The sequence below is a fragment of the Pleurodeles waltl genome, chromosome 2_1 (assembly GCF_031143425.1).
Source record: "Pleurodeles waltl isolate 20211129_DDA chromosome 2_1, aPleWal1.hap1.20221129, whole genome shotgun sequence".
NCBI classification, from domain to species: Eukaryota; Metazoa; Chordata; class Amphibia; order Caudata; family Salamandridae; genus Pleurodeles; species Pleurodeles waltl.
Window position 1 is genome coordinate 131,976,713 of NC_090438.1, and position 14,560 is coordinate 131,991,272.

Consider the following 14,560-nt stretch of genomic DNA (forward strand, 5'->3'; position numbering starts at 1 on the left):
CAGTAATCTCCCCAAAATGCGGTGGCTTAGCCTGTAGGAGTTGAAGTTGTCTGAAATAATGTTCTTAATACAGCCTGTCCTACTGTGGCTTGTTGCGTTGCTAACACATCTACACAGTAATGCTTAGTGAATGTATGAGGCGTAGACCAGTTGGCTGCCTTACAAAATTTCCATCATAGGTATATTCCCAAGAAATGCCATTGTGGCACCTTTCTTTCTAGTGGAATGTGCTCTTGGTGTAATAGGTAGATCTCTTTTTGCTTTAATATAGCAAGTTTGAATACATTTAACTATCCATCTGGCGATGCCTTGTTTGGATATAGGATTACCTGCATGAGGTTTTTGGAAGGCTACAAACAATTGTTTTGTTTTACGAAATTGTTTCGTTCTGTCAATGTAATACATTAGTGCTCTCTTTATGTCTAATGTATGTAAGGCTCTTTCTGCTACTGAGTCTGGTTGCAGAAAGAATACTGGGAGTTCCACTGTTTGGTTTAGGTGGAATGGTGATATGACCTTTGGTAAGAATTTGGGATTTGTACGGAGAACCACATTATGTTTATTTATTTGTATAAAGGGTTCTTGAATAGTAAATGCTTGTATCTCACTTACTCTTCTAAGTGATGTGATAACTTGGAAAGTAGCCTTCCGAATAGCTAAGTATTGCATCTCACAAGAGTGCATGGGTTCAAATGGTGGTCCCATGAGTCGTGTTAATACAATATTAAGGTTCCACGAAGGTACTGGTGGTGTCCTTGGGGGTATGATTCTTTTTAGTCCCTCCATAAATGCTTTGATTACTGGGATTCTAAAAAGCGATGTTGTATGTGTAATCTGCAGATAGGCAGATATTGCAGTGAGATGTATTTTAATGGAAGAGAATGCTAGATTAGACTTTTGTAAGTGTAATAAATAGCTTACAATATCCTTTGTGGAGGCATGTAGTGGTTGAATCGGATTAGTGTGGCAGTAGTAAACAAATCTTTTACATTTGTTTGCGTAACAATGTCTCGTTGTAGGTTTTCTAGCTTGTTTAATGACCTCCATACACTCTTGTGTAAGGTTTAAATGTCCGAATTCTAAGACTTCAGGAGCCAGATTGCTAGATTGAGCGATGCTGGATTTGGGTGTCTGATCTGTTGTTTGTGTTGTGTTAACAGATCTGGTATGTTTGGTAACTTGATGTGAGGTACTACTGATAAATCCAACAGTGTTGTGTACCACGGTTGGTGAGCCCAGGTTGGTGCTATGAGTATTAGTTTGAGTTTGTTTTGACTTAGTTTGTTGACCAGATAAGGAATAAGTGGGAGAGGGGGAAAAGCGTAAGCAAAATATCCCTGACCAACTGATCCATAGTGCATTGCCCTTGGATTGAGGGTGTGGGTACTTGGACACGAAGTTTTGGCATTTTGCGTTTTCTTTTGTTGCAAATAGGTCTATGTTTGGTGTTTCCCAGCAGAGGAAGTGATCCTGTAGGATCTGGGGATGAATTTCCCATTCGTGAGTTTGCTGGTGATCTCGACTGAGATTGTCGGCTAACTGTTCTGAATGCCTGGGATGTATTGTGCTATTAGGCGAATGTGATTGTGAATTGCCCAAAGCCAAATTTTTTGTGGTAAGAGACACAGTTGTGACGAGTGTGTCCCTCCTTGTTTGTTGAGATAATACATTGTTGTCATGTTGTCTGTTTTGACAAGAGTGTGTTTGTGGGCTATTAGTGGATGAAATGCTTTTAATGCTAGAAACACTGCCAACAGTTCTAAATGATTTATGTGGAGTTGTTTTTGTTGATTGTCCCATTGTCCCTGTATGCTGTGCTTGTTGAGGTGTGCTCCCCACCCCATCATGGAAGCATCTGTTGTGATCACATCTTGAGGCACTGGGTCCTGGAATGGCCGCCCTTGGTTTAAATTTATAGGGTTCCACCATTGAAGAGATAAGTGTGTCTGGCGGTCTATAAACACTAGATCTTGGAGTTGACCCTGTGCTTGTGTCCATTGTTTTGCTAGGCACTGTTGTAAGGGCCGCATGTGTAATCTTGAGTTTGGGACAATAGCTATGCATGAAGACATCATGCCTAGAAGTTTCATTACAAACCTTACTGGGTAGTGTTGGTTTGGCTGTATGCTTGATGTTATATTTTGGAACGCTTGGACCCTTTGTGGACTTGGAGTGGCAATCGCTTTGTGTGTGTTGAGTGTTGCTCCCAAGTATTGTTGTATTTGGAATGGCTGCAGATGTGATTTCTGGTAATTTATAGAAAACCCTAGTTTGTGCAGAGTTTCTATAACGTATTGCGTGTGAAGAAGACACTGTTGTTGAGTATTGGTTTATATTAGCCAGTCGTCTAAGTATGGGAATCCGTGCATGTGCTGTCTCCTTATGTGAGCGGCTGCTACTGCAAGGCATTTTGTGAATACCCTTGGGGCTGTTGTTATCCCGAACGGTAACACTTTGAATTGATAGTGTACGCCGTGTATTACAAACCTTAAGTATTTTCTGTGAGAAGGATGGATGGGTATGTGAAAGTAGGCATCCTTGAGATCTAATGTTGACATGTAGTCCTCCTTTTTTAGTAAGGGAACCACGTCTTGAAGTGTTACCATGAGGAAGTGATCCGACTTGAAGTGATTCGGTGTTCCGAGGTCTAAAATAGGTTGTAACGTCTTGTCCTTCTTTGGAATTAGGAAATATAGTGAGTAGACGCCGGTTCCTTTCTGATGGTTGGGTACTAACTCTATTGCTTGTGTTTGTAATAATGCTTGGACCTCTATTTGTAATAGGTCCAAGTGTTGTTTGGACATATTGTGTGCCCTTGGGGGCCCATTTGGCAGGAACTTTGTGAATTCTATGCAATAACCATGTTGGATAATGGCTAGGACCCATGCGTCCGTAGTAATGTGTGTACAGTTTTGATAGTATGCGGTAAGTCTCCTCCACCCCCCCCCCCCCCCACTGGTGTTAAGTGTTGGGGTTTTGTGACATCGAAGTCACTGTTTGGTTTGGCTTGTTTTAGGTGTTTGGAACTTTCCCCTTCCTCTTGGGAATTGTCCACCTCTATATGAGCCACGAAACCCTCCCCTCTGGCATTGTGCCTGATGGGTGGGTCTGGTTTGCGAGGTGGAAGGCTCTGGTGTTTGCATTCGAAACCCCCCTCTAAATTGTGGCTTTCTAAATGTGCCTCTGCCCTGTGGGGAGTAGAGCGCGCCCATGGCTTTGGCCGTGTCCTTCTTTAATTTTTCAATTGCTGTGTCCACTTCCGGCCCAAACAATTGTTCCTGGTTAAAAGGCATGTTCAAGACTGCTTGTTGGATTTCTGGCTTGAATACAGAGCTTCGTAACCATGCATGCCTGCGAATGGTTACCGCAGTGTTGACTGTTCGTGCTGCCGTGTCTGCAGAGTCTAATGCAGACCTTATTTGGTTGTTGGATATTGCTTGCCCTTCTTCCACAACCTGTTGGGCACGTTTCTGGTGTTCTTTGGGCAAGTGTTGTATAATGTGTTGCATCTCGTCCCAGTGTGCCCTGTCGTAGCGAGCAAGTAGGGCTTGTGAGTTTGCGATCCGCCATTGATTGGCTGCCTGTGCTGCCACTCGTTTGCCCGCTGCGTCAAACTTCCTACTCTCTTTGTCAGGCGGTGGAGCGTCTCCTGACGATTGAGAGTTTGCCCTCTTTCTTGCTGCTCCTACAACCACCAAGTCTGGTGTAAGTTGCTGTGTTATAAACCCAGGATCCGTTGGGGGAGGCTTGTATTTTTTCCTCCACCCTAGGCGTGATAGGCCTTCCTTTAACTGGCTCCTGGAATACCTGTTTTGCATGTTTGAGCATGCCCGGGAGCATTGGCAGACTCTGGTAGGAAGTGTGGGTGGATGCCAAGGTGTTGAACAGGAAATCATCCTCTATTGGCTCAGAGTGCATTGCTACATTGTGGAACGTAGCTGCCTTTGATAGTACCTGCGTATATGCAGTACTGTCCTCTGGAGGGGACGGCTTTGTTGGGTAACAGTCCGGACTGTTGTCTGATACTGGTGCATCATACAAGTCCCATGCATCAGGATCATCCTGCGTCATCATTGTATGCGTAGGTGACTGCACAGGAGGTGTTCCCACCGGAGACAACTGTGGTGAGTGTAGTGGGGAAGGTTGTGGCGAAAAACTTGGTGTTTTTTCTTTGGCCACCTTCGCCTTTGGCTGCATTTCGGACTCTTGAAATGCCAGTTTTCTTTTAGTTTTAATTGGAGGAAGAGTTTGTATTTTACCAGTCTCTTTCTGTATATGCAACCTCCTTTGCGTATGGTCTGGCTCAACCATACCTATTTCCTGCTCAAATCTGTGTTTTTCATGCATTTGGCTGGAAAGTCCTTGCTCTTCTGTGTAAGAGCTTCTTTTCGGCTCCAAAGCCGCTTTTTTCGGTACCGATGTTTCCGATAAAGTCTCTCGGTTCCGACGTTATTTTTCTCACCTTGGGTGAGTCGAACTCTGTGTCGAGATCGTTCGGTGCCGGAATCTCGACCGGAGTCAGAAGTCTTCGGCAAATCTCTGGCCTTTTTCGGTGCCGATGTTTGGTCACCTTCTTTTCGATGGGTTAAGCCATGGCCTGCTGGCGGTGGCATCCCTTTGGCCTTAACAATCTTTGTGTGAGTTTTGGCGGGGCAGTTTTACTCACTGTTTTCTGCATCGTCGTGGTTCGCTCACTTTCGGAAACGTCAGAGTCCGTCCCTAGGATGGAAATTCTTTCCTCCTCCTCGGCGTCGAGTTGTTCTCTCGGTGTCGACGCCATTTGTAGTCTTCTCGCTCGTCGATCATGAAGGGTCTTTAACTGAAACGCTCGACAGGCCTCACAAGTATCTTCCCTGTGTTCTGGTGATAAACACAGATTACAGACCAGGTGTTGGTCTGTATAAGGATACTTCGAGTGGCACTTCGGACAGAAGCGGAAGGGGGTCCGATCCACTAGTCTTCATCGATGGATGCGTTTGGGCCGACCAGGCTCTGCTGACGAGCGGAAGCCCCGAAGGGCTGCCGGAGCGCTTCTGCGATCGGTGCCGATACGATAACACTAACCCGGTACCGAGCGAGAACAATACAGTCGAATTTTCGATAATTAGCCTACTTCCCCGATTCGAAATACGGAGCAAAGAGGAAAACGTCCGAACCCGATGGCAGAGAAAACAATCTAAGATGGAGTTGACACCCATGCGCAATGGAGCCGAAAGAGGAGTCCCTCGGTCTCGTGACTCGAAAAGACTTCTTTGAAGAAAAACAACTTGTAACACTCCGAGCCCAACAATAGATGGCAGGATAATGCATAGCATGTGTATCTGCAGCTACACATGCCACCAAACATATATACATAGATTATATATATATATATGACACATATATAACAAACATTGGTAATTAAAAAATATAATTAAAAAAAAAAAAACACAAACATAATAGATATTTAAAAATATACACAAAACTATAAGTAATACACATATTCCCACTCCCATGTGTGCAACAGTAGGGAAAGCACTGGACACAGGAGGAGTAAAATGTATTGTTCCCATTCCAGATGTTGCAAAAGTAAGGAAAGAGTTGGACGCAGGAGGGGAAAAAATTAAATATTCCCACTCCAGTTGGCTCAACAGTTGAGAAAGTGTTGGATTCAGGGGGTATAACATTTACTGCTCCCACTCCAGTCAGTGCAACAACAGTAGAGAAATCTCAGGACTCAGGAGGGGTAAAATGTACTAATCCCACTCTAGTCTGTGCAACAGTAGGGAAAGTGTGTCACTCCAAACCCATACCTTATTTTAATACAAGTATTCATTTAATAAAATTAACAAAATTAAATATATACATTAAAAAACAATTAAGATTATAATTTTTGAAAAATTAGTATAAGAATTTTTTTTTTTTAATTCTTGAGTTACATTTCCACACTACAGTCGCACATTTGACATAACTAAATAAAAAATTATAACATTTTTACATATTAACAAATAATGTATAATTAATCAATTATTTGAACTCCCCACCCTATACATCTACAAACCCAACCCGTACCTATAATGTAAATAAAAAAGTTAATTACACAATTTACATTATCATTAATAAATGATTCAACTTTCCACCCTATACTCCTACAAATCCATCAACCCAACCCTTATATAAATTAAAAATATATACAAATTACATAATTTACATACATTTCGCAATAATTATTCAACTTCCCACCCTATACCTCTACAAACCCAACAACCGATACATAAAATATAACATACCAAAATATTTACTTAATTTACATACTTAATAATCAAATAAATAACTCGTTAAATATATAACTTTATTATACTTAATTAACTTCCCACCATATACCCTACATCTATATAAATTACTATTTTACAATTACATTAAAAATATAAGAAACTTAAAACTACAAACTATATATTTAAAAACAATAACAATTGCACAAACAATATAAAACATACAATTAAAATATTGAAGAAAAAAAAAAGAAACTTAAACGATATTTGGAACCTTGAAAGAGAGATTCTTGTCAAAGATATTTTTGAACACAATATTTGTGTCACGATATTAAAAACCTTGATATTTCTGCAAGTCGATATTTTGTCAGAATACCAGGCTTTGATCACTCCACTAAAACGTGGAGTTGCATCACCTCTTAGTGCATATGGACACTGGGGAGTGCCAGTCCCCCTCTAGAAGGAATTCTTGTTGCACCATAAGGGGAGGCCTGGGGCAGGAGCTGCTCCATATGAAATTAAAGATCATTTTCTTCAGCTGTAACAAAACCAGATGTCCTGAAAGAGGTATAACAGCAGGATATACATTTTGATCAAATTAAGTCTTGCCACCCACTCAACAAGCATTGGTGTCCATTTATTTCTCCCAGAAGAGTTTGCAAAAAGGGGATGGGAAATAGTCTGCATTGTAAAGATTTGCTACCTCCAGTGTGATTTCAAAGTCCAGATTTCGCCCCTCTGAAAGGGCATTTCCAAGTGTCAATTCTGCATCTGGGCTGAGGGACAAATTAAGGAACTGACTTATTCAGATTTTTTTCTCTCATCACTGTTTTCAAATCTTGTAGGTGTACTCTGGACATTAAAGAGGTGGGGGTCACAGCAGTTGGGAGCACATCATCACTGAACAGATGTTTTTTTATATTCCCTGTTTTCCTGTATAGTTGCTGAATGGCAGAAGGGACAAGACAAAAGCTTTATGCTAAGGGCAAGTAGGATGGGGATGGTGGACACCCCTGTTGAGTGCGTGTCTGATCAAAGAATGCAAGATGGCCACTGAGCAAGCTCCTTGCAGTAAGCATGCACTAATTTGTCATCACTATGGCCACAAAGGTGGTCTGCACCTGATCTCCAAAAGACTGTTGCTAGTAAATTCCAATCTACCCGGTCGAAGGCCATGTCCAGAGATAAAAGTAGGGTCAGGGTTTTCTTTTGTTGAAGCTTTTTCACCAGATGTATTGTGCATTTAATAATGTGTCTGCCTACCTGCTATAAATCCACACTGATCTGCATGGATCAACACCTGCAGGATTTTCTTAAGCCTGGTGGCAAGAATTCTGGTAAACAACTTAGCATTCATCAGCATGGATGTTATCGCTTTGTATTAAGAGTGTAAACCCTACATCTTACTAGGGTTTCTGAACATAAAGATTGGGGCCTCTCTGATAGAAGGACACACTTTCCTACCTCAACAGAATGATTGAGCAGCCCAGTTAGTTTAGGGACCACTTGCAAGATAGATGCCTTGTGAAAATTCTCATTAAATCCATCCTGTCCTGGGGCTTTATTCTTCACATTTGTGATGGCCTTCTGGAGGTCCTCTTCTAAAATAGAGCTAATCCTTTCCTGTGCATTGGAACGAAAGTGAGTAGTTATGACTGCTGTGTGAACGAGTTCCTCTCTTTAGAATAGAGGGAGCCGGAATTCCTATAGTTTCTTCTTCTTGGATTGCAGCAGTGCCCCTATGAAACCTTAATTTCCTTTAAGTACAACCTCTCTTTAAATCTCACTTGGCACACTAAGGCTGCACCCACTTTGTACCAATCCATTTGAAGCACAGCTCTTATATAGAGTAATGCTAGTCCTGACGTATTCAGATGATTGTTTCTCAGTTGGCCTTTTCCGTTTGCTTCTACCTATATAGGTTCAAGTTGCAAGTGGACAAGCATAGTTTTCAGAGGGGCGAGCAGATGTTCAGTATCAAAATGTCCATGTCACCAAAGGTGCATGAGACTTGACTGTGTGCTGCTGTTAATCTCTGGACAAACAGATTAAGAGGATGATGATTTTAGTATTCTAAGCTACAAGCACAATGGAGGAAACCCCTTATGTCCCCATGGGGTTATATAACTTCCATTACAACCATCAATGTAAGTTTTTTTTACAAAGAATACTTATTAGTTCTTAGTGTCAGTTTACAAGAGCGGCTAAATAATTTTTTGTTTTGAGCATTTATCTGGGACTTTTCAAAAGAAACACGCTTACTAGCAAGTTACAGAGAAAGAAAACAGCACATGAAATGTTGAGACAAAGTGAGAAAGTAACAACTGTACTTACCCCTAACCACAAACAAACTTTATCCGTAGGGGGAACAGATGCTTTACAGTAAAGATTATCAGCCAATAGAAACCTTGTCTCCATTGGATCTGTGGATTCCTTAAAGAAAAAAAGACCATGATTTAAAAATAATAAAAAAAATTAAAAAAACACTTTCTGAAAGCCTTCCCTGAAAATGGACAAATATATAAACTTAATCATAAATCTTAAACAAGTACCACCTACCAATATTCAGCTTGCCACCCAGGTTAATGTGGTTTTGGTAACCAGTGTTGTATACATTTTAATTCCCGTTTCTTACTCACTTATAACTTTCCAATCTACTTCAGCATTACAAACTGGCTTTACACAACAGACATGAACAGTGCCTTCATTACATAGGGCCTCATTATAAGTTTGGCGGTCCCACTGCAGGACCGCCAAAGTCATGGGGAGGACGCCAGGGCGACAACATTCCTCTACCCCCTCTGCTTCTCCCCCCCACCCAAAAGCATATTAAAATGTTCCCATCAGGCTGAACATTGTACAATGCATTACCGACGGTCAGTCCGGTGGGAACAGTGCTAAGATATACGACTCAGCTCCCTTAAGGTAGCAGAGTCCTATTCCATAACACAGAAGATGCCGACCAGCACGCTCGTAATGGGCACGGTCTTCAATGCAGACAGTGCACATTCCGATGGTAACGGACAGGGGGGTCATCACCGTCACTGCCATGGGCAATGCAGGGGTCCCCCCTGTGGCACCCGGCACTGGCTTTCTGCCAGCCTTTTCATGGTAGGTTTCCCACCACAAAAAAGCTGGATGAAAGTGGGGTTGTGATCAGATAGGCCATAGCCGAGTACAACCCTGACCGATGTTATCATACTGGGAACTGTGTTCATGGCAGGGACGGTAGTCTTTAGGCGGGTCCGCCCACCAAAGTGGTAATCCGGCAGTCCAATTGCGAGGCTAGCGGTCCTGGGACCGCCAGCCTCCTAATGGGGCAGATAGAATCTATTTGCAAATATTGATACAAACTGTATGTCACTACACTTTATGACAAAACTGAAATTCCCTAGTACGCAAACCATATGAACCTACTAAGAGCGGTTAGCGAAGTGTTTATTGAATCAGATATGCAATGGGGAAACAATTCCTCCATTTGAGTCTGTGTTGGAATGGTTGATGGATAAGTACCATATTCAGAAAGCAGTGTTGACGCAGCTGTCTCAGTACTGCACCCCTACAGAATAGACTGGGATTTAGGGCAGCATTATCTAAACTGAACTGCCAATGCTATTAAAAATCATTTGATACCTGCTATTAGATGCTCCTGTTTGTTGATTGGTGCATCCTTTAGTTGAGAATCTGTGAGCATTAGGCCCTTGCCTTTCTTTGACCTCACGATTAAGAATGCTATAAAGGATGTGGTGCTTTGAATGCTTCCTGTTCTGTTGAGGGCCCTAGAATTACTTGACGGACCAACAGTCAATGACACATGGGGCAAGGAGACCAGGGATTTCTATGTGTAACCCAGAGCTGCTAAACTGGTGTAGTTTGTTCTGCCTAATGCCACTTTCTGTTTTTGTGCCCCGTTTGATGTGTCATATACGTATATATAATATATATTTTACAGATTTGCGATAGAAACTGTGGTGATAGGATGGACAGAGATGGGGATTTTTTGGGGGGGGTTTCTGTCCCACAAAGCTTTGCAGACCTACAGCCCCTATTTCATTCTTGGAGAACTAAGTTTTAGGGAGTTTCGTTAAGGGGTGGAAAGAAAAAAATAAAAAAAAAGGGGGGGGGGGGTCCAAAAATGAGCTTAAAAATCAATGCATTTTCACATAGACATTTGTATTTTGCATTGTGCAAAAACAGTCAGCTGAATTTTGGCAAAATTTGGCAGTGATGCCCAGTACGTGGTGTAGATGATTTTTCTGGCTACTGCCAGCAAAGAAAACACGTAATTCTTTAGCTATAAGCTATATTTTTTATTAGTTATGTCTGTGAGCGCAATGGTTCACCGGTACAACTTCAGTACATCGCGATGACAAGGGATACTATGGCTAGGGAAAGAGGACTTGTGCAACAGTGAAATGTGTTAAATGCTTGAAGATTGTAATTCTAAAGGGACAGAGGTTCTATAGTTAGTTGCCTTATGTGGAGTTGAAAGTTAGTAGATATAGTTTTTTTTTTTTTTTTTTTTTTTTTATGTACGGAGTACCAAGGTCAGATCGTGTGGGACTCAAGAGTGCTGCAGTACTGAAAACATTTTTGTGTGTGTGTGTGTTTTTTTTTTTAAATAAAAGAACCCAAACTAAAAACGTATTCCTGTTAAGTTGGCGCTTAAAACAGCCCTTTGGTACAACTAACTATTGGGAATTTATATATGTTGTATTTGGTAGATTTTGTTAATGAATAGGTCATTGTCAGTTGTAATGAAATGGACACCATCAGCATGATGCAAGGAAGTATCTGAAAACCGAATGTTGAAGTGATACATAAAGGACATGTTGCAATCTTTTAGGAATGCAGTTTTGTTAATATGCATGCAGATTTTTTCATACTTCCAGCATTTTCTACAAAGTATTTTCATTGGATCATTTGGCATTTATTTGAATACACAAAATGGATGTCAGGAAATAAACTCAAAGGTGTAAAAGTTGCTTTCATGTCAATTTCAATTCTTACACCTGTGATGAGACCAATATCACTGTCTCTGCAATTAATAATCACGACATGGGGATGGGGACAATTACGGAGTGATGAAGTTCGAGGTAGGATGTTATTCCCCCCTAAACCTCCTTCCACCAGCCATGTGATTTCAACATTCAGTATACCTAAATTATGTTGTCTTTCTCTTCGTTTGGTATACTATCTTGCTCAAAAAGTATACCTATGTCTAATTATCCACACAAAGCATTTTCCTTTACCACAATCCAATACCTTCAAGAAGCAAGTACTGAATGGAGTCAAGTGAAAATTCTAGACAATCTGCAACACTGCCCAATCTTTGTCGCATATGCTTCTGGAAGAACTATGCTGATTGATTCAATATGAGATTAGGCTGGTAACACAGCCCAAACAGTAGAATCTCAAACCCATTGATTCCTAGAAAGACTATAAAACTTTGAACATACTACTGAGTAGAAACAGCTGGTTCAGTGGAATTGATGGTCATGTGACCATATTAATCAACAGAATGTAGTAACTGAATGATGTTGCTAGCAACATATTATTAAACTTCTAAAACAAGCATGCAGCCTGCGTGAAAAGATGCATGCACCCTTTCACTACAGGTCACTGCACCAGGGCAGGGTGCAAGTACCGGTGTCCAGAGACATAATGGTAACTCCGAACCTGGGCATGTTTGATATCAAGTATGTCGGAATCATACCCCAACAATGTTGCCAGTATTGGTGGTACGATTCCATGCACTCTGGGAGCTCCTTAGAGGGCAACCAGCTTTGCACTTACCAGTTTGCAGGGTTTTCCCAGGCAGCCCATGCTTCTGCCATGCTACAGACAGGTTTCTGCCCTCCTGCTGCTTGACCAGGCCAGGAAGGCAGAACAAAGGATTTCCTTTGTGAGTGGGAGGCAACACCCCCCCCCCCTTTCGAAATAGATGTTACATGGCTTGGGGGGGTAGGGCGGTAGCCTCCCCAAGCCACTGGTATGCTTTGAAAGGCACATTTGGTGCCCTCCTTGCATAACCTGGTTTGCACCAGTCCAGGGACCTCTAGTCCCTGCTCTGGTGCGAAACTGGACAATAGAAAGGGGGTGACCACTCCCCTGTCCACCACCAACCCAGGGGTGGTGCCCAGAGCTCCTCCAGGTGGCCACTTGATTCTGAAGGTTGAGAGTCTTCAGCCTGCACAAGAAGCAAGACTGAATCTCCCTTGGAGTGAAGGAGTCCCTTCCCTTCATCCGCAGGAACCAACTGCAACAACGACCATCTGTGTGAATCTTCTATCCTGTAATAATGCGTGGATCCTTCATCACAGGTGGTGGTCTGGAGTGGTCCACTTGGTCCTCTCTACCAGCTGTCCAACTTGGCAGCCGGTAAGCCCTTGCATCTCTTTGCAGGACAGCACCCCTGTGCACCGCAACTCTTGCAGCTACCAAGGCTTGTTGGCTCTTCTTCTAAGGCTCCGTGTGGCCCAGGCCTCCAGCACTCTTCCCTGCAAAGCACAGGCTCCTGCCTGCTGCCCCAGCGACATGGGACTCCTCTCCAGGTGCGCAGAGTGGGCCTCACTGTGACTTCTGTGCCTGCTGCCTGTGATATGTCTGTGGGGGCTGCATCCTGGACTTCTGTCTCTCCTCACTGCTGAGGATTTCCTGGGACTACCCTCCTGGGTTGAGTCCCACCCGGACCTTCCTGGTCCTCAGTGGCTCTGCAACTCTTCTTCTGCAACTCTTCTTCTGCCACTCTTGCTCTTTCCAAGACTTGTAGGCGGTTTTTCCGTACCACTGACTGACTGCAACTCTTATTCCGACATGGGACATAGACTGCATCACTTCTGGAACTCGCCTCCTGCTCTGCATAGCCAACTCCTGGTCTTCACCGTCAACCTGGTCCTCCATCTCCAGAAGGGTGGGTAGTGGCTCCTGTCCCAACCAGACACTCCAACTGGAACTGGACTTTTTCCCCTTCATTTGCAGGTCCTCTTCTGGCAAGATCCATCTTCTGTTTCTTCTGGTCTTGCACAGTCCTTTTACAAAGTTAGCTTGGGGTTGGGAAAACCCAGGTACTTACCTCTTCTCTCCTCGTTGCTGGGTGGGGCCTCTAATACTTACCTTTTGGGGTTCCTATTTCCTTCAAGTCCCTTCCACAGATTCCACTTTCTTGGGTTGGGGCCTGCCTTTCGCATTCCATTTACTTAGTAGATGGTTTGGCCTCCCCCCCCTAGGGTCTCGATTATCTTCTGTAATTTCACTATTTTCTATTGCTTTCTATGCCCATTCTGAATTACTAATGTGTTTAATAATGTGTTTACTCACCTGCTGGTAGAGTATTGCTTATACAGTATTTTTGTATTTATTTTACCATAATAAAGTACATTTATTTTTTAACACTGTTTTTTTCATGTGTTTAAGTTATGTGTAACTACAGTGATATTGCATAAGCTTTGCATGTCTCCTAGATCGGTCTTGGCTGCTCATCCACAGTTATCTCTAGACAGCCCTGGCTTACTAGACACTGCCTACACCTCATTAATAGAGGATACCTTGACATGGTATAAGGTGATAACACCATAGGTGTTCACCGTAACACCAGGCTAGCTTCTTACAAACTGTATACTATTTCAGTAAATGCTGGTCTATTGTACGTTGTTCCACTGCATGGAATACAAGTGTACGTCACTCTCCTTACTGTATGCTTTTCTATTGTACGGTACACCATTGCACGCCTTTCCACTGTCGGCCACTCTACTGTATGTAGTGTACTTCATTCCTTAGAGGAACTGGACTGAGACATCAGTAATTGCAACAAAGCCTCAACTACTGCATTGGTTTATGCCAAATCTGTGACGTTGATGTGTAACCCAAGCACTGCACCCAAAATATTAAACCGCAGTGTGCCCAAAGACTCTGGAGCTGCAACCAGTCAAGGCATGACCCAGAACTGCTGTATGACCTAAGACTTTGGCGTGTCTGAAGCAGTGATCCACCATACAATCAGCAAGAAAACGGAGCGTGCATGGCCACCCACATCTGGACCAGAACTGCCCGAGACTGGCTACACCACGCACACACTGAACCAGCCGTGAGAAGATATAGCACTGCCCTGAGCAGCTGTCCCTGACAGCAGCTGCAATACACAGACAACTGGTGAGGAGGCGGAGCAAATACAGTCTTGTGATCAACCCAGAAGAGGGTCAGCGTGCATAGAAGGAACCAAAGAGGACTGACACCGCCCAAGAAGTTCCAATCCATTTATGAACAGAAAGACTCATTGGGTGAGAACCAGTGAACAGAGTTGGAGATTC

At 42.9% G+C, this 14,560-nt stretch overlaps 1 protein-coding gene across 1 annotated transcript in view; it reads right to left on the reverse strand.

Moving 5' to 3' along the window:
• VBP1 (VHL binding protein 1) overlaps window positions 1–14,560 on the reverse strand; it is a 54,160-nt gene that overhangs the window by 4,721 nt on the left and 34,879 nt on the right. Inside the window, exon 4 of the mRNA XM_069211693.1 lies at window positions 8,586–8,684. Within this exon, the coding sequence (XP_069067794.1) occupies window positions 8,586–8,684 (99 nt within the window). The remainder of the gene's footprint in view (window positions 1–8,585; window positions 8,685–14,560) is intronic.